Source organism: Rana temporaria, chromosome 8 (assembly GCF_905171775.1).
Source record: "Rana temporaria chromosome 8, aRanTem1.1, whole genome shotgun sequence".
NCBI lineage: Eukaryota > Metazoa > Chordata > Amphibia > Anura > Ranidae > Rana > Rana temporaria.
This window is the reverse complement of record NC_053496.1, coordinates 126,559,784-126,586,174: the sequence shown is the minus strand read 5'-3', so window position 1 is coordinate 126,586,174 and position 26,391 is coordinate 126,559,784. Positions and strand designations below refer to the sequence as shown.

General features: G+C 44.8%; 1 protein-coding gene across 2 annotated transcripts in view; it reads right to left on the bottom strand.

Annotated features, from left to right (window-relative positions):
• Positions 1–784: 784 nt before the first annotated feature.
• Positions 785–26,391, bottom strand: part of CSGALNACT2 (chondroitin sulfate N-acetylgalactosaminyltransferase 2) — a 78,099-nt gene continuing 52,492 nt past the window's right edge. For both annotated transcript variants that reach the window (XM_040320678.1, XM_040320679.1), the window contains exons 5-8: positions 18,835–19,013; positions 16,067–16,161; positions 13,258–13,339; positions 785–3,086 (exon numbers count right to left, since the gene is read on the bottom strand). In XM_040320678.1, the coding sequence (XP_040176612.1) occupies positions 2,794–3,086; positions 13,258–13,339; positions 16,067–16,161; positions 18,835–19,013 (649 nt within the window). In that variant the 3' untranslated portion in view covers positions 785–2,793. The remainder of the gene's footprint in view (positions 3,087–13,257; positions 13,340–16,066; positions 16,162–18,834; positions 19,014–26,391) is intronic.

Genomic DNA, 26,391 nt, shown 5'->3' with positions numbered 1-26,391 from the left:
AGCTATATTAACATATGTATTAAATTAAAAGAAAATAGTTCTTAAAAAGTTATAAGCCTCTTTGAGTGATCTAAAGTGAAGCTTTAAAGAATATGTGTTATCCCAACATTTAATTTTCCCGATATGTGTCTGTTGTACCGTGTATTTATTAAAAAAAATATCCTCTTTTTGTATTGCTTCCTTTGTGCGAAGAAATACTTGGTGATCCTGCCAGTCCCCTTGATCTACTGCTTCACTTCAACTGACCACACTAGGCATAGAAGCACATCCACCCCAGCCTAGTCAGTTATCCGGAAGAACAGCCTGCCTGTTCTCCAATGATCAGACTTGTACCCCCCCCCCCCCCCGCAGTGTCCAAACGTCACAAGCAGGTACTATATTGCAGGAGACAGTACGGAGCTTGCAGTGCAGGATCCAGCGTCACAAGCAGGTACTATATGCGGGAGACAGTACAGAGCTTGCAGTGCAGGATCCAGCGTCACAAGCAGGTACTATATTGCAGGAGACAGTACGGAGCTTGCAGTGCAGGATCCAGCGTCACAAGCAGGTACTATATGCGGGAGACAGTACGGAGCTTGCAGTGCAGGATCCAGCGTCACAAGCAGGTACTATATTGCAGGAGACAGTACGGAGCTTGCAGTGCAGGATCCAGCGTCACAAGCAGGTACTATATGCGGGAGACAGTACGGAGCTTGCAGTGCAGGATCCAGCATCACAAGCAGGTACTATATGCGGGAGACAGTACGGAGCTTGCAGTGCAGGATCCAGCATCACAAGCAGGTACTATATGCGGGAGACAGTACGGAGCTTGCAGTGCAGGATCCAATATCACAAGCAGGTACTATATGCGGGAGACAGTACGGAGCTTGCAGTGCAGGATCCAATATCACAAGCAGGTACTATATACAGGAGACAGTACGGAGCTTGCAGTGCAGGATCCAATATCACAAGCAGGTACTATATGCGGGAGACAGTACGGAGCTTGCAGTGCAGGATCCAATATCACAAGCAGGTACTATATGCGGGAGACAGTACGGAGCATGCAGTGCAGGATCCAGCATCACAAGCAGGTACTATATACAGGAGACAGTACGGAGCTTGCAGTGCAGGATCCAGCGTCACAAGCAGGTACTATATGCGGGAGACAGTACGGAGCTTGCAGTGCAGGATCCAGCATCACAAGCAGGTACTATATGCGGGAGACAGTACGGAGCTTGCAGTGCAGGATCCAATATCACAAGCAGGTACTATATGCGGGAGACAGTACGGAGCATGCAGTGCAGGATCCAGCATCACAAGCAGGTACTATATGCGGGAGACAGTACGGAGCTTGCAGTGCAGGATCCAGCATCACAAGCAGGTACTATATGCGGGAGACAGTACGGAGCTTGCAGTGCAGGATCCAGCATCACAAGCAGGTACTATATGCGGGAGACAGTACGGAGCTTGCAGTGCAGGATCCAGCATCACAAGCAGGTACTATATGCGGGAGACAGTACGGAGCTTGCAGTGCAGGATCCAGCATCACAAGCAGGTACTATATGCGGGAGACAGTACGGAGCTTGCAGTGCAGGATCCAGCATCACAAGCAGGTACTATATGCTGGAGACAGTACGGAGCTTGCAGTGTAGGATCCAATATCACAAGCAGGTACTATATGCTGGGAGACAGTATGGAGCTTGCAGTGCAGGATCCAGCATCACAAGCAGGTACTATATGCGGGAGACAGTACGGAGCTTGCAGTGCAGGATCCAGCATCACAAGCAGGTACTATATGCTGGAGACAGTACGGAGCTTGCAGTGTAGGATCCAATATCACAAGCAGGTACTATATGCTGGGAGACAGTATGGAGCTTGCAGTGCAGGATCCAGCATCACAAGCAGGTACTATATGCGGGAGACAGTACGGAGCTTGCAGTGCAGGATCCAGCATCACAAGCAGGTACGTTCAGAATTCACCAGATTATCTACAGAAAAAGGTAGCTTGAATATGCCTGGATAAAAAAATAAAAAAAAGTGTATGGAGCAGATAAAGCCTCTTCTAGAAGCACAGGATACATCATGCGTTTCAGTCATACTATTTACTTCATACCAAGTTGTCACTGATTAGCTTATTGCTATGCCATGTCACCCTCTCCTCTGGCAGCCGAGGTGCTGTAAGAAATAATTGTGCTTCATCTGACCTGCCAGCGTGCACCAAGAAAGCGATTCACATAACCGTAATGTAAAGATGTGCTCGACAGTTCTACGACATTCCTTCTGAATGCTTGTGATAATCAAAGTAAAAAAAAAAAAAAAAAAAAAAGGAGACCAAAAACAAATCAAATTAAGCAAAAGTAAAAAAAAAAAAAAAAGCACAAACAATTGAATATTTACACATTCTCCTTTTCCTGCAGTGATCATAGGGGACGCCCCCTCTGCAGTAGTAAGGCACATTACTAGGCCCAGACGTACCGGTGTGTTCCCTTTGCTGTGGTATCTATGCCATGGGAAACATTTCTCAGCTAGATATGGATATCCTGATCTGATATCGTAAACTTATTATTAAATCTGATTATTTCCTGTGCTGAACAACCACACAAAGCATAGTTCTCTGTAAGATCTCCGACCCCCGTCCAGAATTACCCAGACACCTTTGCAATGGATAGTATGGCACAAAAAGCATCAATGATATGCTGGGCTTATTTTAAGCGATGATGTCCTGCATCCGTAATATTGTAGCCTTTTCTTTCTATTCAGGCCCAGCTGATTATTCATTTTCGGCTTTTATGGTTCCACACAGCACTCGATGGCTCATGCCCCTGGCTCATTATTTGTCCTGAAGGCTTGCTTGCGCAAGTGGGCCTCAATTTCATCCCGGAACACCAACATGCCAAGGTGTGGGTGAGAGGCCTCGTTCATGGCCTTCGATTGGATGCACATGCGATACTGCTCTGGAGTGAGTTCATCCACACAATGCTTCTCGTGCCACAGATGAAACAGGCCTGGCACTGGTGTTCGCACCACAATCAAATCTCCGTGGAGGTATTTTCTGTACAAATGAACATCTTCTCCTCCCCAGCCTCTGACTTCCAAATCAAAGCCACCTGGAAAAGACAAAAACGAAGAAGACTCAGTACAAAAGGGTTGTTTCTCAAGATTTCCACTAGAGGGAGACAAACCATTAATAATGATCAGCAAGTGTGCTAAATGTGGACCTGAACAGAGAAAGATTTACAATAGTGGGCATATTATTTATTGCCCAAGTAATTCACTCAATTCTTAAAGCGGTAGTTCACCCTCCTTTCCATCATTAGACCATTACATTCGGCATCGTAGCGCGAGCTACGGTATGCCGGTCTTAAATTTTTAATCCCCGTACTCACTGTGCTATCGATGATTGAAGAATCCGACTCCCGCGGGGAATGGGCGTGCCTATGGAGAGGGAGGATGATTGACGGCCGGCTCTGGCACGTCACGCTCCCCGAAGACAGCCGGAGTAGGTCTCGGCTATTCACGGCGCCTGCGCACAGGCTATGCACAGGTGCCGTGAATAGCCAAGCCTATTTCGGCTATTTCCGGAGAAGCATGACGTGCCAGGGCCGGCCGTCAATCACCTTCTCTCACCATAGGAACGCCCATTCCCCGGATTCTTCAATCATCGATAGCACAGTGAGTATGGGGATAAAAAATGTAAGACCGGCATACCGTAGCTCGCGCTACGATGCCGAATGTAATGGTCTAATAAAAAAAAAACTTTTTTTTTTTTTTTTTAACAGGGTGAACCCCCGCTTTAACTTAAAAGCAGGGTTTCACCCTGGAAAAATTTAAGTCAGCAGCTACAAATACTGTAGCTACTGATTTTTTAACAAAAAGGCACTTACCCGTGCAGGGATCCAGCGCTGTCCTCACCTGGGCCACTTCATTACCAGTCCTCAGGTCCCTGACACTAAAGATGGCTGTGACTCACGGAGACTTCACAGCTAGCTCCTCACTGCACATGCGTGGGTAAAGCTGTGATTTGAGAATGGAACCACAGCCTTCTCGAACCTATGATGTCCCAGGATGCTGTGGGCAGAGTGGGCAGGGCAAACTTCCACCTGGGTCTCCTAGGGCAGTGGTCTCCGAACTGCGGCCCTTTGCTTGCCTTCATCTGGCCCATGGGGCACTATTTTATCCACTGACACCAACAGTGGGGCAAAATTCCTGTCACTGATACCAACAGTGGGGCAAAAGACTTTATAACCATGAGCAAACCAACTTGTTATTAGCACCACATCCCTTAATTGAATAGATACAAAAGGGGAAATTGGGATTTTTAAGGTGCAAAATAAGACAAGATAGTTTCAGCTATAATATGTAAGATTTTTTTTATTAAAAGGGCAAATAAACAATTGTTAAAAGATAACAATTGGCAAGTACATATCAATAAGATTTTATGTAAACAGCACTGTAGAATGGAGTTCCCAACATGTTTTACCCATAGATCGGGCTTCTTCAGGGGATTCTGTCCAATTAGAGGTACAAGCTTTCTAGGTCTCTTGAGATGGTAATCAAAGCACTAAAATAGGTCACAGGTGTCTATCTGCGTCAGAAGAACCGTGTGCTATGGGTGACCATAGGGGGCATTCAAGGGCCAACAGTGGGGCATTAATCCTCCCATTGATACCAACAATGGGGCACAAATTTTGGTCCATTGATACCAAACCTAATCTGTTACTGTTACCCTGTATAGTCACCAATATACATTAAAGTAAGGGAGTGAGTATTACCGCGCTACCAAGAAGTGGGAGAAGGGGAAAAAGGAAGGGGGTATGGCTGCGGCACTGAAAGGTGTATCAGACCATGATAGATATAAAGAAAAGGGTAGTGCTGCGCTGTAAATAGGGAATGGGGTAGAAGTGTAGAGGAAGTGTAGCAAATCCTTATATGTAAAAAGATACAGTCTGACTATGTGAAAAAATATTGACATCAAAATTAACGTGCTACAGTGCAGCTAATCCAGCTGGCAAAAGTAGGGTAATAAAACGTGACAGTGCTAGTATCATACAGTGTAATACAATAATAATTGGTGTACTGTTAACCAATGGGGTGTACAGCGTGCATAACACAACACAAAACAGTGACTGAAACTGTCACGTTTTATTACCCTACTTTTGCCAGCTGGATTAGCTGCACTGTAGCACGTTAATTTTGATGTCAATATTTTTTCACGTTGTCATTTTGATCATTAGTCAGACTGTATCTTTTTACATATAAGGATTTGCTACACTTCCTCTACACTTGTACCCCATTCCCTATTTACAGCGCAGCACTACCCTTTTCTTTATACATTAAAGTAAACCTTAGACACAAAATATGAACAAAGCATATCCCTCTATAGTGTGTACTTGTCTCAAGAGTGCCAAGTGTCATTATTACTATGTCTGCTGCCTCTTTCCTCTGCTATCAGCACAAGTCACTTCTGACAAGTTTTCCTAACACCAAGAGAAAAATGGTGAGGGGGCGTAGGTCTTCAGCACACAACCTGTGATTGGTTCAGTATCAACTCTGTAGCGGCAGGAGGGGCGGAGACAGACACAGACATGGAGCTGACAGGCAGGGAGGGTTGAGGGGGATAGAGGAGATCTGCTTACGACGGTGGAACGTAACCCTACCACAGTGATCAGGGCTCAGCAGCCCTGATCACAGTGGTCAATACAGAGAAGGGGACACAGTAAGTGGCAGGATCAGGCAGTTTTTTTTTTAGTATAGAAAGAGGCAGGTTAGACAGCTTTTTAACCACTAGCTGCCCCTCACCGTTATATGACGGCGGGGCGATGCAGCTCTCATTCTAGGCGGACATCATATATGACAACGTCTTCACCTTCACGAGCCACTGGGGGGCGCATGCGCGTCCGCCGTGTCACTGGGGACCCGATGCGTGTCTGCGGCGGCCGCGATGTCCGCCGGACACCCGCAATTGCCCAGTAACTGAGCAGGACCGTGGATCTGTGTGTGTGTGAACACATACACACCCACACTGTCTCCTGTCAGGGAGAGGAGATAGATGGTGGGTCCCTTGTACATAGGGACACCGATCGGTCACCTCCCCAATTCAGTCACATTTATACAGTAATCAATGCATTTTTATAGCACGGATTGCTGTATAAACGTGAATGGTCCCAAAAATGTGTCAAAAAAGTGTCCGATGTGTCCGCCGCAATATCGCAGTCACAATAAAAAAATAAATAAAACAAATAAAAAATAAAAATCGCAGATCACCGCCATTATTAATAAAAAAAAGGGATTTTTAATACAGCTTACCTGTAAAATCCTTTTCTTGGAGTACATCACGGGACACAGAGCGGCATATTCATTACTATATGGGTTATATGGAGTACCTTCAGGTGTTGACACTGGCAATCTCAAACAGGAAATGCCCCTCCCTATATAACCCCCTCCCATAGGAGGAGTACCTCAGTTTTGTAGCAAGCAGTATGCCTCCCAAAATGGTCCCCAAAAAGAGGGGTGGGAGCTCTGTGTCCCGTGATGTACTCCAAGAAAAGGATTTTACAGGTAAGCTGTATTAAAAATCCCTTTTTCTTTATCGTACATCACGGGACACAGAGCGGCATATTCATTACTATATGGGATGTCCCAAAGCAATGCTCACAATGAGGGGAGGGAGAACATCTCCAAGACAAAAGGATTTAATTTAGAGAAATACTCAAATCATAATAAATCCAACTTAGTTGAGAAAAATAATCTTAAATTTTAAATTTAACTCAAAAAAGAGGAGCCCCCGGAATCCGAGGGTCTCAAACTGCAGCCTGCAGCACTGCCTGCCCAAAGGCTGTATCAGACTTCCTTCTTACGTCCAACTGGTAGAATTTTGTAAACGTGTGGACAGAAGACCAGGTTGCCGCCTTGCAAACTTGAGCCATAGAGATCTGGTGGTGTGCTGCCCAGGAGGCGCCCATGGCCCTAGTAGAATGAGCCTTTAATGATACTGGAGGAGGCCTGAGTGATTAATTGCTTAATCCACCTAGAAATGGTGGACTTTGCAGCTGCCTGCCCCTTCTTGGGCCCATCCGGTAATATGAACAGCACATCTGTTTTCCGGATCTTCTTTGTAGCTTTAAGATAGGCCTTCATGGCCCTGACGATATCCAAGGTATGCAGCAACCCTTCCTTTCTGGAAGTAGGTTTAGGGAAGAAGGATGGTAATACCAAATCCTGGTTCAAATGAAAACTGGATATAACCTTCGGTAGGAAGGAAGGATGAGGGCGGAGAACGACCCTGTCCTTATGAAAAATAAGATATGGTTCCTTACAGGATAAGGCCGCCAGTTCCGATACTCTTCTTGCGGAAACTATGGCGACCAAAAATACTAACTTCCTTGTCAGTAAAACCAAAGGAATTTCAGCCAACGGCTCAAACGGTTGTTTCTGTAAACTTGACAGAACAAGGTTTAAATCCCACGGGCAAAGCGGGGATTTAACTGGAGGTTTAATACGCAAGACCCCTTGAAGGAAGGTCTTAACCAGCGAGTGGGTGGCCAGCGGCCGCTGAAACCACACTGACAGAGCAGAAATCTGTCCTTTGATTGTGCTTAATGCCAATCCTTTATCCACTCCTAGCTGGAGAAAACTTAATACTCTATCGATGGTAAATTTGCGAGAAAGCCATCGCTTGGACTCACACCAGCCTACATAGGCCTTCCAGACCCTGTAATAAATCACCCTAGAGACCGGTTTCCTGGCTCTGATTAGGGTAGAGATTACTTTCTGAGACAGACCTCTACCCCTGAGAATCAGGTATTCAGCTTCCAGGCCGTCAAATTTAGATGCCGTAAGGCAGGGTGGAGGATCGGACCTTGCGATAGCAGGTCTGGCCGTAGAGGAAGAGTCCAAGGGTCTCCCACTACCATCCTTAAGATTAGTGAGTACCATGCCCTTCTGGGCCATGCTGGAGCTACCAGGATGACTGGTATGTGCTCCACCCGGATCCTGCGCAGCAGGCGGGGTAGTAACTGGAGCGGGGGAAACGCATAAAGAAGTTTGAACTGATGCCAAGGGCAAACCAACGCATCGGTTCCGCAGGCCATCGGATCCCTTGAGCGGGACATGAACCTGTCTAGCTTCTTGTTGAGTCTCGATGCCATGATATCCACGTCCGGCACTCCCCATCTTTGGCAGAGTGCCTGAAAGATTTGTGGATGCAGAGACCATTCCCCCGGCAATAGAGTCTGGCGGCTTAAGAAGTCCGCCTGAAAGTTGTCCACTCCTGGAATGAATATTGCCGATATGCAGGGCACATGAGCCTCTGCCCATAGGAGAATCAAGCTCACCTCTCTCTGAGCGGCTTGACTCCTGGTTCCCCCTTGGTGATTTATGTATGCCACGGCCGTGGCATTGTCTGATTGAATTCTCACCGGGAACCCCTGCAATTTTGACGTCCAAGCCCTGAGGGCTAGTCGAGCAGCTCTGAGCTCCAAGACGTTGATGGGCAACTGCTTCTCTGGCGTTGCCCAAGTACCTTGGCGAGTACAACCATCCAAAATTGCTCCCCAGCCCGTCAGGCTGGCGTCTGTGGTCACTATCTTCCAAGCCACTGGGCTGAAAGACTTCCCCTTCAGTAGATTCTGAGGGTCTAACCACCAACACAGACTTTGTCGGACTCTTGATGAGAGCGGCAACGGGATATCCAAGGCCTGTGGCCTTCTGCTCCATGCTGACAGGATGGCTGCCTGCAGGATGCGAGTGTGGCTCTGGGCGTATGGTACCGCCTCGAATGTGGCCACCATCTTGCCTAGTAACCTCATACATAGGCGAATAGTCGGTTCCTTCTTGTTTAGAACCAGTAGGATTAATTCCTTGATGGCTTTGACCTTCCTCAGAGGTAGAAACACTCTTTGTTGTTCTGTGTCTAATCTCATGCCGAGATATTCCAACTGCCTTGTGGGTAGGAAAGCTGACTTTTCTCGATTTAGGACCCAGCCGAACTTCTCGAGGTATTGGACCGTGAGGGCCACTGCTCGCTCCAAGCCGGGAGACGAGTGATCTATGACTAGGAGGTCGTCCAGGTATGCTAGGATCGTGACCCCTTGGATCCTTAGTTTGGCTAGGATTGGAGCTAGGACCTTCGTGAACACCCGGGGGGCCGTAGCCAACCCGAAGGGAAGCGCCACGAATTGGAAGTGACGCAAAGCCACCATGAAGCGTAGATATCTTTGATGTGGCTGATAAATTGGAAGATGAAGGTAGGCATCCTTTATGTCTATGGACGCCATGAAGTCGTCCTTTTGGAGTGTGGTAGCTGCTGACCGCACGGATTCCATCCGAAATGAGCGGATCTTTAGGTATGTATTTACCATCTTTAGGTCCAAAATTGGCCTGACATCTCCATTGGACTTCGGGATGATGAATAGGTTGGAGTAGAAACCTAGCCCCTGTTCCAGGACTGGTACCTCTACTATTACTTCCTGGGAAAGTAGATGATTTAATGCCGACATTAATGCGGCTCCTTTCTCCGGATCGTTTGGAATCCTCGACTCCTGGAAATGAAGAGGAGGAAACCTTAGGAAATCTAATTTGTAGCCCGTGGCCACGGAAGACCGTACCCACTCGTCGGGAATGCTGGCTTCCCAAATCTCTGAAAAGAGTCGCAGCCTTCCCCCCACCTTCGTGGGTGGGGGCGCCCCTTCATAAGGTCGGCTTGGGGGCTGGTTTTGCTGGTTTGCGAAACCACTGCTTTCCGCCTCTAGCAGCCTGTCCTTGTGATTTGCTGCTGAAGCCGAAGTTTGCTTTCGCAGGAGGCCGTCGATACTGTTTGGCATTAGAGGGCCCCTGCCCAGGGGAGTACTGTCGTTTAAACGCAGGCCCCTGAAACTTCCTCTTAGTTGGCAAGAGAGTACTTTTGCCATTTGAAATGGTTTGAATGTACTTATCTAGGTCTTCTCCGAAGAGTCGTCCTCCATGGAAGGGGAACCCTACCAGGAGCTTCTTGCATGGGGGCTCGGCCTCCCAGCTTTTTAACCATAAGAGTCTTCTCATATGGATAAGGGATAACGATAAACGTGACGCTTGCTGGATAGAATCCTTGATTGCGTCTACTGTAAAACATATGGCCCTAGGGACATCCGAAAATTCTTCTGCCTGCTGGGCAGGAATAAGTTTAAGCATCTGCTTAACTTGATCCGATAATGCTTGAGCAACCCCAATCGCAGCCACAGCTGGCTGCACTACTGCCCCTGCAGTAGTGAAGGAGTTCTTAAGTAGTGCTTCCAAGCGTTTATCAACTGGATCCTTGAATACCTGTATGTTTTCTACAGGGCATGTTAATGATTTGTTAATACATGAGATGGCTGCGTCCACTGCAGGAGTAGCCCATTTCTTGGAAAATTTATCTTCCATAGGATATAGGGCAGAGAATCTTTTAGGTGGTAAGAAGATTTTATCTGGCTTGTTCCAATCTTGGAACAAAACTCCCTCTAGTAGAGGGTGGATCGGAAATACTGCATTGCTTTGAGGCGCCCTCAGTGAGCCCAAAGCTGAAACCGTAGATACCTGGAGATCTGGTACTGGCAAGTTGAATGCATTATGGACCAAGTCCGTTAAGGCTTGAATCCACCAGCTCTCCCCTTGGGAGACTGCTCCAGACTCCTCTGTATCCGGATCTTCGATCCCTGAACCTACTTGGTCCTTGTCCAAGAGGTCGTCCAATTCCCCTGAGGAAAGGACCTCCTCTTCTGAGGGTCCGCGCTCGGGCGACGGAGATCTAATCCGTTTACTGCCCCGCATAGCTGTGGCTATCATTTTTCCCATTCTTTTCTCCATCTCTCTTAAAGAGGTGAGTAATACCTCGTCCGTGACCATCTTAGGGTTGGACTGACCCGCGCCAGCTCCAGCCCCAGATTCCGATGGCCCCAAGGCTCCCTGTGGGGAGAGCAGCGGCATAGCTTTGTCCGAGACCTCAGACTCTCTGGGGGAATCCCCACCTCTTGTACCCTCTGACCCGGATGCCATGGTACAATACCGAGGTACACCTGCTACCTATTGGTATTTGGAACTATAAAAGTTAATTGCCCAAACACCTGTTTGGGGGATAAAAAATGCTTCCTCTCCCCTAGATGACTTTTTTTTTTTTTTTTTTTTAATCTTTTTTTTTTTTTTGTTTTGTTTCAAATCCAGGAAAGAAAAACACTCTGTCCCCCTGAGTAGTATTGCAAAGAAAAACTATGAGATGGAAAAGAAACAGCCTATTTCTAGGCTTGAAAACAGTCTTCTGAAGACTGCAATATCCTTTCTGGCCACTGTGTGTCCTCGGCGCCCCGTGCTGCCGCTCTGGTCTTTCCTCCCCAGTTCCAATATATAGAATGAGCTGTTTGGAACGAAAAAGGAAGGGCCGCCCCTTCCTTAAACCACTGACCCGCCCTTCCCCCCTCAGCTAAACGGCGCGAATTGCGCCTGTAACACGTGAACGCGCGCGCGCGCGCCCTCCGATAGGGGGGGGGGTTGGGGAGGAAGGGAGCCTCTCTGCTCCAGCCTGGAACCACGAGGAGGTCAGCGTTTTGCCTGCTTGCAGGCTCTGAGGAGGAAGACTGATGGAGCATCGCCTGGAGGCTTGCAGGTAAGCACAGCTCTCTGACACACACATACACTTTATATCACACAGGCCCCACTCAATGCTTTTCCAACACTACAAGGGAGGTCACTTCTTATGGGGAATAATACACATAGAGCCATCCTATCATTAAGATATGTGACTAGTTTGCCAGATGCAGCGCATAACTTTAGGCATTTTCCCTTGTGACCCCCCAGAATAAACCTGCTAAGAACCAAGTTCCGCAAGTTTTCCCCTCACTTAACTGCTCCATGCCGCAGGACTTTGCCAAGCAAGAGGCCCAATCTTCCCCCATCTCCGTGGGGATGTCTAGACCTTCAGGCCCTGGGTTCCTATGAAGGATCCACTGTCCTGGGCCCATATAGCACTCTGGCAACAGAAACATTAGGCACCCAAAGGTTTCTAAGTTCTGGGCCCAGGGTCCAGCTCTCTAAAAAGAAAAGCATTATGGGCTATACCCCAAGGGTTTGGGGTCCGGTTACTGACCACTTTAGCGCTGAGGCCTTTGGACAGAACCGGTAGCTCACCTAATCCCAAGGATGCGGAGGCAAGCTAAACCATGACCAACACCTAAGACACTGGCGTAAAAACTGAGGTACTCCTCCTATGGGAGGGGGTTATATAGGGGGGGCATTTCCTGTTTGAGATTGCCAGTGTCAACACCTGAAGGTACTCCATATAACCCATATAGTAATGAATATGCCGCTCTGTGTCCCGTGATGTACGATAAAGAAAAAAAAAAGCTATACATCTATCCCTCATTTTGTAGTTGCTATAACTTTTGCGCAAATCAATCAATATACTTCTAGATTGTAAGCTCTAACGAGCAGGGCCCTCTGATCATTCCTGTATTAAATTGTATTGTAACTATAATGTCTTCCCTGATGTTGTAAAGCGCTGCGTAAACTGTTGGCGCTATATAAATCCTGTATAATAATAATAATAAAAGCTTATTGCGTTTTTCTTTTACCAAAACTTTGTAGAAGAATACATATAGGCCTAAACTGAGGAAAAACTTTGTTAAAAAAAATAAAATAAAAAAGTATATGTATTATAGCAAAAAGTAAAAAATAGTGGTTTTTTTTTCAAACTTGTCCCTTTTCTTTAGTTTATAGCACCATAATTAAAAACCACAGAGGTGATCAAATACCACCAAAAATTTGTGGGGAAAAAAATGATAAAAATGTAATTTGGGTACAGTGTTGCATGACCGCGAAATTGTCATTTAAAATGCGACAGCGCTGAAAGCTGAAAAATGGCTTAGGAGGGGAAGGGGGTGAAAGTGCCCTGTATTGAGGTGGTTAATCTGTTATAAAGTAACAGGATCTCTTTTTCTCTTTAATCTCTGTGTATCGCCTGAGGCCAGTCACTCCACTGGGTATATGTGAGGACCTGAGGCCAGTCACTCCACTGGGTATATGTGAGGACCTGAGGCCAGTCACTCCACTGGGTATATGTGAGGACCTGAGGCCAGTCACTCCACTGGGTATATGTGAGGACCTGAGGCCAGTCACTCCACTGGGTATATGTGAGGAGGGTTTACAGCCATGTGAAGCATGTCACAAAATACTATAGCCAAGGTACAACAGTAGTGGTAACCATTTGTTTTCATAACTCATCTGTACCAAAATCAAATCGCTTTGCTGAAAAAACAAGGTTTGAGAACTTACCTATTGATAAGAAATCAGATTTATACTGACATGTCATGCCAAATCCAAAATCACGCCAGAAGCCGGAGTCTTTCTTATGAACCTAAGGCAATGAAAAGTAATGTTACTGGTGGTACTTCGTCTGGTTTTGTAGTGTGTGTGGTTTACATTTCTGTATGGATTGTACTTCTTCCTTTATAGATCAACTTCAGGCAGATATAATACATGAATGCTATTTATTCATTTAACAGCCGTCATAAAAAGAGAAAAATGATCAAAGTGTGTTTGTTCATACTTCTCATTTGGGTCATAGGAGTGCACTTACTTGCGTTCTCAAATGACCCAGAATCAGCAGACAGCGGGCTAAAGCCTGGGGTCAGCTGACCTTACAGAGAAGCTCCAGACTCTAAAAGGTGTCAGAATCCACCTAGAAGCCTGCCCCACAAGCTGGCTCCGCCTATCAGCATAGCGCAGAGTCAGCCGCTCCCGCCCCCTCTCCTGATTTAGGGCTCCAGTGAGCACCGGAGGGGCAGAGTACAGAGTGGTGGCGACTGACCACTGGAGGGTTTTGTCTTAAGGGAAGTCTGTCATAATGTGCTAGTAAGTTCACCAGGCTGACTCTGTTGTCTGGCAGAGCTGTGTAAATCTGAGGACTGGATGGATAAATACAAATCCAGGCAGATCATTCAGCTCCCTTACATGTCAGTTGATTGAGAATTTAGCCATGTGCCTGGAAATTAGCTTTTAAAAGAAGCCTAGCAATTTACACTGTAATAAAGGAAGAGTGAGAACTTGCACCTACATTTCATGTAAACAAGCAAGCTCAGCTAGAAGACTAAAAACATTTTCTCACATTTATTCTCAATGTGACGCGCGAGCCTGCCAGCTTTCGTACCACCTTCATTAAAGGTCACACAAAAGCTTTTCATACCAGCAACTTACATAACTTGCTCTTTTTTTTACTGGAGAAAACAGGAATAAAAGTGAAGTAGTTGTTACATAATACCAACCAGATTTTAAAACTTCATTTTTATTCTTTAACGAGGCCCCTGACAGAAAAATGACACAAAAAAGTATTCATACCCCTTGACATGTTCCACATTTTATCATGTTACAATCAAAAACATAAATGTATTTTATTGGGATTTTATGTGATAGACCAACACAAAGTGGCACATAATTGTGAATAGGAAGGAAAATTATAAATGGTCTTTACAAACATCTGAAAAGTGTGGCATACATTTGTATTCAGCCCCCCTAACTCTGATACCCCTAACTAATATCTAGCAGAGCCAAATGCCTTCATAAGTCACCTAATTAGTAAATAGAGTCCACCTGTGTGTAATTTAATCTCAGTATAAATACAGCAGTTCTGTGAAGCCCTCAGAGGTTTGTTAGAGAACCTTAGTGAACAAACAGCATCATGAAGGCCAAGGAACACACCAGACAGGTCAGGGAAAAAATGGTAGAGAAGCTTAAAAGCAGGGTTAGGTTCTAAAAAAATATCCCAAGCTTTTAACATCTCACGGAGTACTGTTCAATCCATCATCGGAAAACGGAAAGAGTATGGCACAACTGCAAACCTACCAAGACATGGCCGTTCACCTAAACTGACAGGCCGGGCAAGGAGAGCATTAATCAGAGGAGCAGCCAAGAGGCCCATGGTAACGCTGGAAGAGTAGCAGAGACCTACAGTTCCGGTGCACTCCACAAATCTGGTAGTTTTAAAGGAAGAGTGGCAAGAAGAAAGCCATTGTTGAAAGAAAGTCATAAGAAGTCCCGTTTGCAGTTTGTGAGAAGCCATGTGGGGGACACAGCAAACATGTGGAAGAAGGTGCTTTGGTCAGATGAGACCAAAACTGAACTTTATGGCCTAAAAGCAAAACGCTATGTGTGGTGGAAAACTAACACTGCACATTACTCTGAACACACCATCCCCACCGTGAAACATGCAGGGACAGGAAAGCTGGTCAGAGTTGATGGGAAGATGGATGGAGCCAAATACAGGGCAATCTTAGAAGAAAACCTGTTAGAGTCTGCAAAAGATTTTGACTTGGGTAGAGGTTCACCTTCCAGCAGGACAATGACCCTAAACATACAGCCAGAGCTACAATGGAATGGTTTAGATCAAAGCATATTCATATGTTAGAATGGCCCAGTCAAAGCCCAGACCTAAATCCAACTGAGAATCTGTGGCAAGACTTGAAAATTGCTGTTCGCAGACGCTCTCCATCCAATCTGACAGAATTTGAGATATTTTGCAAAGAAGAATGGGAAAAAATGTCCCTCTCTAGAAGTGCAAAGCTGGTAGAGACATACCCAAAAAGACTTACAGCTGTAATTGCAGTGAAAGGTGGTTCTTAAAAGTATTGACTCAGGGAGGCTGAATACAAATGTGCACCACACTTTTTACATATTTATTTGTAAAATAATGTTGAAAAACATTTATAATTTTCCTTCCACTTCACAATTATATAGAACTTTGGTCTAACACATAAAACACCAATAAAATACATTTACCCTTTTGGTTGTAACATGACAAAATGTGGAAAATTGCAAGGGGTATGAATACTTTTTCAAGGCACTGTACATGTTTTATTTATTTTTATTAAGGTAAATAGGTAACACTGGATTATAGATTTACCACTGGCAGCCTGCAGGTGGTATGCTAGAGCCTGCTGACTGGGTTGACTGCTATGCTGTAAAAAGCTTATGTCATTTCATCTCATGTTATTCTGGTCTTTCCACAACACTCACAGTTGTGTAAACCCACAGGGCTCTCCCAATTTTTTTTTAGAGGTTTAAGGTGAAACAGAAGTGCTATACTTACCAGCTGTTGCTCCACAGAGGGTTGTACATCTAGATTGGCATACACAATTGCAGGATTGTAAAGACTAAACACAACTGGATAAAAGACTTTCTTACCTAGAAAATAAAGACATGATTCAAACCTCGGAAATTCTTCTATTGAGTTCATAAAAACAATTATTGCTGTACTTGAATTGAGTTGTAGGGCAATTTTATTTTGAGGGTGGGGCTCCATTTTATATATTTAATTGAATCAATTGATATGGCCATATCCTTACACTGTTGTGAGTGGGAAATGTGTCCCTTTGGTTAGGTGGCCAGTGGAAGGAGTGGCCAGCCTTTTTGGTTAGGTGGCCAGCCTTTTTGGTTAGGTGGCCAGTGGGAGGGTTGACCCATTGGTTGGGTGGCCAGTGGGAGGATTGACCCATTGGTTGGGTGGCCAGTGGGAGGATTGACCCATTGGTTGGGTGGCCAGTGGGAGGATTGACCCACTGGCTAGGTGGCCACTGGGAAAGAGTGGCCCTTTATTTTCACGATCATTGGAATAGGTGGTAAGCTGGTGAAAAAATGTACAGCCGTGAAACAGCAAGTTTCTCATTTAAACAGCATATACCAAGTATAAGATGAGGAAAGAAAAACTATGATATTAAGGCACACTCCCCTGCACCTCATCCATTCACCTACCTGATATGATGATAACACATCCCGACAGCCCTATGTCAATTAGCAAATGTCTTATTCTGGACTGTTCTGTTACATATGTCACCTCTACAGACATGCAATGGTATGTCCATCTATGTGCCTCAATAGCTGCTGGTTATGTCTATATCAATTCATGGAGGTTGGGCAGTAGGATCAAGTAGGGTTACAATACCATGGATGAACAGATGAGAAGAGGGTGCACCACTCAGACTCTGCCAACTAGTGGTAGTTGTTTGTAGTGCCGTACTTAAAATATGCTGCTGCCTCCATTAAAGTAGAACTAAAGGCAAAACTGTATTTTTAGTTTTGGATAGCAGAGAGGGTCTAGAACTCCTGGCACTTTTTATTGCAGTCTGTGCCCCCATTCGGAAGATTCACCCTCTCTATTTGGCCTGTTTGCCATTATCACTAAAAATTAAAGAAAAAACGAAATCTCACATTTTGGGTTTTCCCCAGTACATTAAAAGAGGGAAATATTTCAATGGGGACACTAGTTCTGGTGACCTGGGGGTCCCCAATTAATTCCCTTAATTTGCAGGGATTTCCTCGTACTTCCTGTTTGGCAATGGGACAGGAAGTGAAGGGAAATCTTTGTCATGGGATACAGATGGCAAAAATAAACATTCAGGGGGTTATAACCCTTCTTTGCTCTATCAAAAATGAATTAAAAAAATGTTGCCTATAGTTCTACATAAGTTGTCCTATTGCTCTGCTGTCACAAATTAGACACAAAATACTCTTCTCTTGCATTAGATGTCAACCGGATGTGAATATTGTAACAATGGAAAAGAAAAATGGTAAAGAAAAAAGTAAATATAATGAAAAAAAATAACGAGCATGCTCGATTAGAAAAAAATTAAAATCATGTGCAATGTTATCTACCTGGTCATTCATTTGTTTTTTTTTACGTTTTACTACCAGCAAGGTAGACACTACATTAGGCAAGAAACAATCAAAGAGGAGCAGGCGCCATTGGTTAAACTGTACAGCTATTTATTTGTATTGGAGATAGAAATAAAGGTACTCACTGTATTTGTAAAGTTTCAGGCATGTGGTTTGTTGTCCTGTGATTCCGTCAGGGCCCAACCGATAGATTTGAGTGTCCTTGGGTCTCTGTCGCAGCGCTGGTATTTGGCTGTGTTGCTGGTGTTGTCTAGCTGGGTTCATGCGCTTGGTTGTGAGCGCACAGATGTGCCAGAGGAGCCGCCGGAGCGCACGTTGAAGCGCACGCTTGGACGCTATGGTTGCGGGGGGAATGGTGACGTCATCGACCGGAGACAGCAATGTGCGACGCGTTTCCGTGCATGTGCTGTGGTTCGATAGGGGAACGTACACACAGCGCGCACCTTTGTCAAGCTCGACAAAGGTGCGCGCTGTGTGTACGTTCCCCTATCGAACCACAGCACATGCACGGAAACGCGTCGCACATTGCTGTCTCCGGTCGATGACGTCACCATTCCCCCCGCAACCATAGCGTCCACAAGCGTGCGCTTCAACGTGCGCTCCGGCGGCTCCTCTGGCACATCTGTGCGCTCACAACCAAGCGCATGAACCCAGCTAGACAACACCAGCAACACAGCCAAATACCAGCGCTGCGACAGAGACCCAAGGACACTCAAATCTATCGGTTGGGCCCTGACGGAATCACAGGACAACAAACCACATGCCTGAAACTTTACAAATACAGTGAGTACCTTTATTTCTATCTCCAATACAAATAAATAGCTGTACAGTTTAACCAATGGCGCCTGCTCCTCTTTGATTGTTTCTTTCATCATATGTACCTGAGTGTCGCTTCAGCTCCTTCTGCATGGCTGCCTGGTTTTAACAGACTGTAAACTCATGTTACAAGCTCACCTAGCTTACAGGACTTTGCACCAAGGACTCTTTTTCTTTACATGTTATACCACATGCGCTTTATTGTACTTAATTGACTACATTAGGCAATGTGGCTCCGGTATCCACTGTTTTGGAGTCTTTATTTATGGAAGGCAATAAAAGTTATCATCTCCAACTCATAGGTGTGATATAGTCGTAAACTGCATCTACCTTACTTTGTTAGAGGTCACCTAAACAGCGTACACTCACCAGGTTCTGAGCTTAGTCTGCACGTGTCTAGAAAGCCTGGTGTGAAATAGATGTCAACATCACAGAAGAAAAGCAGAACATCCTCCTTGTCCCAGGCCCTTGCGCCAACCTCCAGGCCACGCCCCCGGCTGAACTCCTCCTTCAGTGGAATTAACGTGTGATTATGGAAATTCTGATCACTGTAAAAACAGAACAAGATCTCAAATACAGCGAAAACAACCATTCCTCGTTCAATCAACATTGGAATCTGTATTCATTACAGATGAGAACCAACAACATATGGATTTCAATTCATCCTATTTCTGACCAATGATATCATTAAATCAAATCGGTCACAGCCAAAAATGATGGAAGCTAGCAATACTATTGAAGTGCACCTGCTTTTATATTGAAATAATTTTTTGCACCCACATGGAACCCCTGGATTAGAAGACCAGGCTGTACACAGTGTCTTAGACAATGCGATTTTCTTTCCTGAAACACTGTCAGTGCTGATGGGGGAATCTCTCCCGCTGCGCTATTGTGTTCTGCCAGCTGGGAGCTTTCATTGCCAGCAGAACGCTATAGTCACCAGTAATAATCATATGCAAAATATCTTATAGGCTGGCTGTACTGAAGGGGATTGATTTATTGATTGACAGACTTCAGTACAACCAGCCTGCCCTTAGATGAATCAAATCTCAGCCGTTTCCTGCTAAGCCAGCCGAGACTCGATCCATCTATTGCTGGCTTCATCTTAACTCTGGCCCAGTCTTAAGCTCAACCCCTTATCAGTCAAAAGTCAGATACACTCTATTGAGCCTCCAATCCCAAAAGACACCTTGTATAGGAAAACGAATCGGGCGGAGCTAGTAGTGTGACGTCATCAGGCACAGGCACGTTTGAGGACACTGCAGCCGTGCTGAAGTGTTTTACTGTTTCACATTTGCAAGTGTAATTCTTTTAAAAATAAAACATTATTGCTACAGTACAGCACTTTGGGATGTCTTCCTTTGCTTTTCATACATATTTATGCAGGAGTATGATGGTGGAATTAAGACCAAGTGTTATACTTTCACAATGGGGACACTTTTGTTGGAAGTGGTTGACTGAGTTGCAGAGCTCCGGTGACATCCAAATGGTGAGGGGGTCGGCTCTCTAGAGTGAAATGTACCAAGCGCTCTGTATTGCGAGATCATATTGGTCTGGTAAGCGGCCCCAGGATCTAAGAAGCACTCTTTGGCACCACCACCTTTGTACGATACTGAGCACTTTTTTCCAGCACCTGGATGCAGTGTTAATTTTGGCAACAAATTTCGATTTCGTTTTAGTCTTCGTTCTAAAACGGCGTTTTAGTCCCATTTTAGTCTTCTGCAAGTGTTTTAGTTGTATTTAGTTGACTAAATCCCTAGTACATTTTAGTCGTCTAAAATCGAGCGGGTGTAATTAAATTGTAGTGCATTCGTTAACATTTCTCTACAAATATACAAACTTATTATATACTGCTGAAGTGAAAAATCGAATATGCTATAATTTACGGTATTGAGGTATGAGCATGTACTATAGACCAGTGTTAAACTTTGAAGTCAAATTTAGATTTAGTTTTAGTCTTAGTCTATTGACTAAAATGCCATTTTAGTTTTAGTTGTATTTTAGTCATCTCAATTGTTTTAGTTGTATTTTAGTCGAGTAAAATAGTATTCATTTAGTCAACTAAAATGTTTTAGTCGACAAAATTAACACTGCCTGGATGGGCTTCACTATAGAATGATGAGCTTTTACTTGGAATCTTTTTTTATTCACTTTGAAGATATGAATTGATAAATTGATATACCGTAAATATAAATTGTTGCATTTTAATTTTCCAACCTCGCACTTATTGCAGTTTTGCACATTATATGAAATATAGTTTTCTACCGTTTATTTATATATGAATTGTTCACTTTCTGATGTGAGATATTTAATGAGATAGCGTAATTTTCTTTTTAGTTATAAATACACTCTTAGGGCCCTTTCACACGGGCGGACGAACGGTCCGGTTTTTACAAGTCCGTTTACGGACTTGTAATGCTTCCCTATGGGATTGCAGATGCTAGCGGATGATGCATCCGCTAACGTCCGTAAAGATCCGCCTCCGCAAAGATCCGCTTTTTCAGACGGAAGAAAACCCTATCTTTCTTCCGTCTGGCGGAACGGATCGGATGAATACGGACACACGGTCCGTATTCATCCGATTCTCCATAGGGGAGAGCGGAGGAAAGACAGGGCGGTCTCTGCACAGTGTGCGGGGACCGCCCTGTCCGTCGACAGCTCAGCAGGGATTTACGGATGATCCCCGCTGAGCAGACGGACACACGGGGCGGATCAATACGGATCCCCTCCGTGTGAAAGAGCCCTAATTATTACTACAGATTGTAGATAAAGGAAACCGGTACTATGAAAATATGGAAGATACAACTGCTGACCTTTCCTTCTAAAACTGCAAGTTGCCTGGCCAATTCCATGGTTTCCATACTCGGAGTCACGGACTTGCAGATCAGAAGTTCTGCTTTCATGGATTTGTATGTTTGTATTGGGGGGACAACCCAAAGTATTTGTCACTGGGTCAAAATGACTGCATTTTCACATTTTATTAGTAGTAGTCGGACTGTCTATATTTCGGTCAGTACAGGTTTCCTTCAACTGTCATATCCATACGAAGCAGAAAAGAAGTCAGAGGGGGAATGTGGACGTTAAAAGGGTGTGAAAATATAATCTTGTTGCTGACACAATTCGACACTGAAGGGATAGTTGTGCATACAAACATGTAATAAAACACAATGCAATCTGCCACACCTAGATACCTGAGTATAGTAATGCAAGCAAAAGGCAGCTTTTGATGCACATAATTTTTTTTATAAAAATACAAATTAAAAAAAATATGTAAATCTCGTATGAACTTCCAAGTTCCTGTAAAATGCAATAGCTCCATTCTGGCTAGGACACAGACCTTACTGACTGGCTACTGCTGTTCACAGACAGACACCTTGCTCAGGAATAATCTCAACACCTTTAACTGCTTTGATAAAAAGCACATTGTACAATGGGTGGAACAGCCGTGCTGTCATGAGGTTTGCGCTGTGCTATAATGGCAGAGAAGAGTTTCGGCAAAGGTTCAAACGCCAAAAATGGTGCAATTCCTACAAGCCATCCCTAGGCAGTATATAAAAAGGAGCCATCAGTGGAGCTTAAAGTGGTTCTAAACCTTCATGAATTCTATGCATGAAGATATACAACCTTCAGAATGTAGCTCCCCCTCATACTTACCTGAGCCCGATACCAAATCAGAAGATATACATGAGAGCAGCGGTTCTCTAGCTCCTCATTGGCTGAAATGCAGCAGCCAGTAATAAGGGAGCGGGGCAGATCCACATGCTTTGTGTACCCATAAAATTAGCTGTGCCCCGACAAGTTGAGCTTTGAATGTCTTGATAAAAACTGGCCATACTCTGATCAAAAGTTCCTCCAGTCCAAATCGAATTCAGTATGCAAGCTCCCCCACTTGACAGAAGTCAATTGTTTGACTTCTGTTGAATGGAAATGTTCGAAAATCTTCCCATCAATCAGCAGCTGCAGCCAAATCAATCAGCAGCTACAGCCAAATCAATCAGCAGCTGCAGCCAAATCAATCAGCAGCTGCAGCCAAATCAATCAGCAGCTGCAGCCAAATCAATCAGCAGCTGCAGCCAAATCAGTGTATTATAACAATGGTGGTTGCTGTTGTCAAAAAATACAAGCAACAGGCAGGGAATTCCACTATCCACCTCATTATTTTGTCGGTTTAGCCCTTTGGCTGAAAAAAAGAAGAAGAAATGGACAGTGTATGGCCAGCTTTAATCTGCAGATAATGATTAGAGAGGGGCCGAACACCCCCGGTTCAGTTCGTACCAGGACACCTCGAACAGGCAAAAAGTTCTTGCGAACCCTATAAAACACAAACATGAAAAATCAAAAGTGCAGATTTTCAAGTTATTGCCATAAAAAGTGTATGGGGACCGGGTACTGCCCCAGGGGATGTGTATCAATGCAATTTTTTTTTTTTTTTAAACTTACCCTTTAAAGTGAAATAATAAAAATGTAATATTCCTTTAAATATCGTGCCTGTGGTGGTCCCCTTAGTCTGCCTGTAAAGTGGCGCATCTGTGCGATGTGTAGAACATGCTGCAGCAATAATTACATTTCTAAAAAAGGAACACATTTAATTTAAACTTGCTCGTGGATGTAAAGTATTGCTGGCTCCCGGCAATATACAGTGGTGCTCATAAAGTTTCCATACCCTGGCAGAATTTGATTTCTTGGCCATTTTTTTCCAGAGAATATGAATGAGAACACAAACTTTTCTTTCACTCGTGGTTAGTGTTTGGCTGAAGCCATTTATTATCAATAAACTGTGTTTACTCTCTAAATCCTAATGGCAACAGAAACTACCCAAATTACCCTGATCAAAAGTTTACATACCCCAGTTCCCAATACCGTGTATTGCCCCCCTTTAACATCAATGACAGGTTGAAGTATTTTATGGTATTTGTGGATGAGGCCCTTTATCTTCTCAGATGGTAAAGCTGCCCGTTCCTGTTGGCAAAAAGCCTCCAGTTCCTGTAAATTCTTGGGCTGTCTTGCATGAACTGCACCTTTGAGTTCTCCCCAGAGTGGCTCAATGATATTGAGGTCAGGAGACGAAGATGGCCACTCCAGAACCTTCACTTTATTCTGCTGTAGCCAACGATAGGTCGACTTGGCCTTGTGTTTTGGATCATTGACATGTTGGAAAGTCCAAGTACATCCCATGGGCAGCTTTCTGGCTGATGAATGCAAATGTTCCTCCAGTATTTTTTGAATAACATACTGCATTCATCTTACCATCACTTTTGACCAAATTTACTGTGCCTTTGTAGCCTACACATCCCCAAAACATCAGCGATCCACCTCCGTGTTTCACGGTAGGAATGGTGTACATTAAATCATAGGCCTTGTTGACTTCTCTCCAAATGTCGCGTTTATGGCAAAAAAGCAAAATTTTGGTCTCATCTCTCCAAATGAATTTGTGCCAGAAGGTTTGAGGCTTATCTCTGTGCCGTTTGGCGTATTGTAAGGCTGGGTTCACACTACGATTTTCCCGTCCGTCAGCCGCATACGATTTATATGAAAAACCGTATGCGGCTGAAACGGACGAGAACATATGGAACCGCACATATGTGCGTTTTCCATTGACGTTAATGTTAAAGAAAAACGTATGCGTTTGCCATACTGTTTTAAAAACGGCCGCAAAACCGTGGTTGAACACGGTTTTGCGTACGTTTAAAAAACGTTTTGCCAGCAAATCGTACGCACCCGGATGCTTCCGAGTGCATACGATTTGCAATGCATTGTCTATCTATATGTTTTCCCGTCCGGGCCCGTACGTTTTCAATACTGAAATCGTATGCGGCTGACGGACGGGAAAATCGTAGTGTGAACCCAGCCTAAGCTGGATACTTTGTGGCATTTGCGTAGTAATGGCTTCCTTTTTGGCGACTCGACCATGCAGCCCATCTTTCTTCATGTGCCTCCTTATTGTGCATCTTGAAACAGCAACACCCCATGTTTTCAGAGAGTCCTGTATTTCACAAGTTATTGGTAGGGTTGTCTGCATCCCGAACAATTTTCCTGACAGCTGTGGCTGACATTTTAGTTGGTCTACCTGACCGTGGTTTGGTTTCAACAGAACCCCTAATTTTCCACTTCTTGAATGAATGAAAAACGTATAAAGCGCGGCGCATGCGAACTGAATCGCTTCTGGGCGCTAGTTGTTCGTGTCTCATGACATCAAAAGAGTTTTGATCTGTCTTCTGAAAGACAGGTGGTTTTCCTCCAACCGAATGCTGGTTGGTAAAGCGTTCCATAGTCTAGGACCCTGAAAAGCAAACCTTCTTTCTCCTTTGGACTTGTATTTGGTTTTTGGTACCCTGACCAGATTTTGGTCGGTGGATCGCAGAACGCGATTCGAATTGTGAGGTTCTATCTTGTCGCAAAGATATTGCGGAGCCTTCCCATGGATGCACTTATGTGTCAGGCAGAGTGCTTTAAATGCAATTCTGTCTTTTACTGGCAGCCAGTGAAGGGTTCTCAACGAAGGTGAGATTGATTCCCATTTTTTTTCCCAGTCACCAGTCTGGCGGCCGTATTCTGAACGACTTGCAGACGGGAGATTTGGTACTTTGGGAGTCCGAGGTACAGGGCGTTAGCATAGTCCAGTCTGGAATTCACGATTGTTCCCACCACGACTGCTACGTCTTCTTTGGGGATAAATGGAATAAGTCTGCGTAGTAGGCGCAACAGATGGTGCACTCCGCTGACTACTGACCCTATTTGTGCGTCCATTGTCATGAAGGTGTCGAAGATGACCCTGAGACTTTTGACTTTGGAGCTAGGGGTGATGATTTGGGCCAGAATGGGCGGGGGTGTCCAGGTTGCTGCCAGTTGACTCTTTCGGCTGGCGTGAAACATAAGGAGTTCTGTTTTTGAACTGTTGAGTTTAAGATAACTCTTTGTCATCCAGTTTTCTATCAAAGAGAGACATTTCTCTAAACTGGGATGATGATCCTTTTTGTTGCAGATGCGAAAATACAGTTGCGTATCGTCTGCATAAGAGTGATAGAGTAGTTCTTGGCTACTGATAATATCAAAGAGAGGGCGAAGATAGATGTTGAAAAGCACCGGTGACAGGGGGGATCCTTGGGGGACTCCACATGACACCGTGCGCTTTTCCGATGTGAAAGAACCCAATTTAACCGTTTGTGATCGGTTTTCAAGAAAGGAGGAAAACCATGGTAAATCACCTTCTGCGACTTCTGCTACCTTGGCTAGTCGCATCAGTAACAGTTTGTGGTCTACCGTGTCAAAGGCTGCGCTTAGGTCCAGCAGAACCAGGAGACAAGATTCTCCTTCGTCTGCGGCCTCTAGGGCATCGTCCCATATTTTGAGTAAGGCCGTTTCTGTCCCGTGTCCGGGACGGAAGCCTGATTAGAGTTTGAACACTGCAGATTGGCATTCTTAATTCCTTAAACACAGTTGATTGATAATAAATGGCTTCAGCCAAACACTAACCATGAGTGAAAGAAAATCTTTTGTGTTATTCATATTCTCTGAAAAATGCCCAAGAAACCATAAATTCTGCCAGGGTATGTAAACTTCCAAGCATAACCAAAGATGTTTAAAAAAAAATAAAAAGATGAAAAAAAATTGCTGTGGGGTCCCCCCAAAATCCAAGCATGCAGCCTGGCAGGTCAAGAAAAAGGGGCGGGGGTGAGACAAGCAAGCACACCCATCCTGAACAAGCACCCCACATGCCCTCAACAAAGCACCTTGGGGACATCTTGGGGCACCATGGGGACAAGGACCTCTTCCTGACAACCCTGGCTGGCGGTTGTTGGGGTCTGCAGGCGGGAAGCATTGTACCCCTACCCATTCACCAAAAAAGTGTCAAAGTAAAAAGACAGTTTGACAAATTTTTATTTACTAGTTGCCGACCAGCGGCCATCGTTATACAGCGACAGGTTG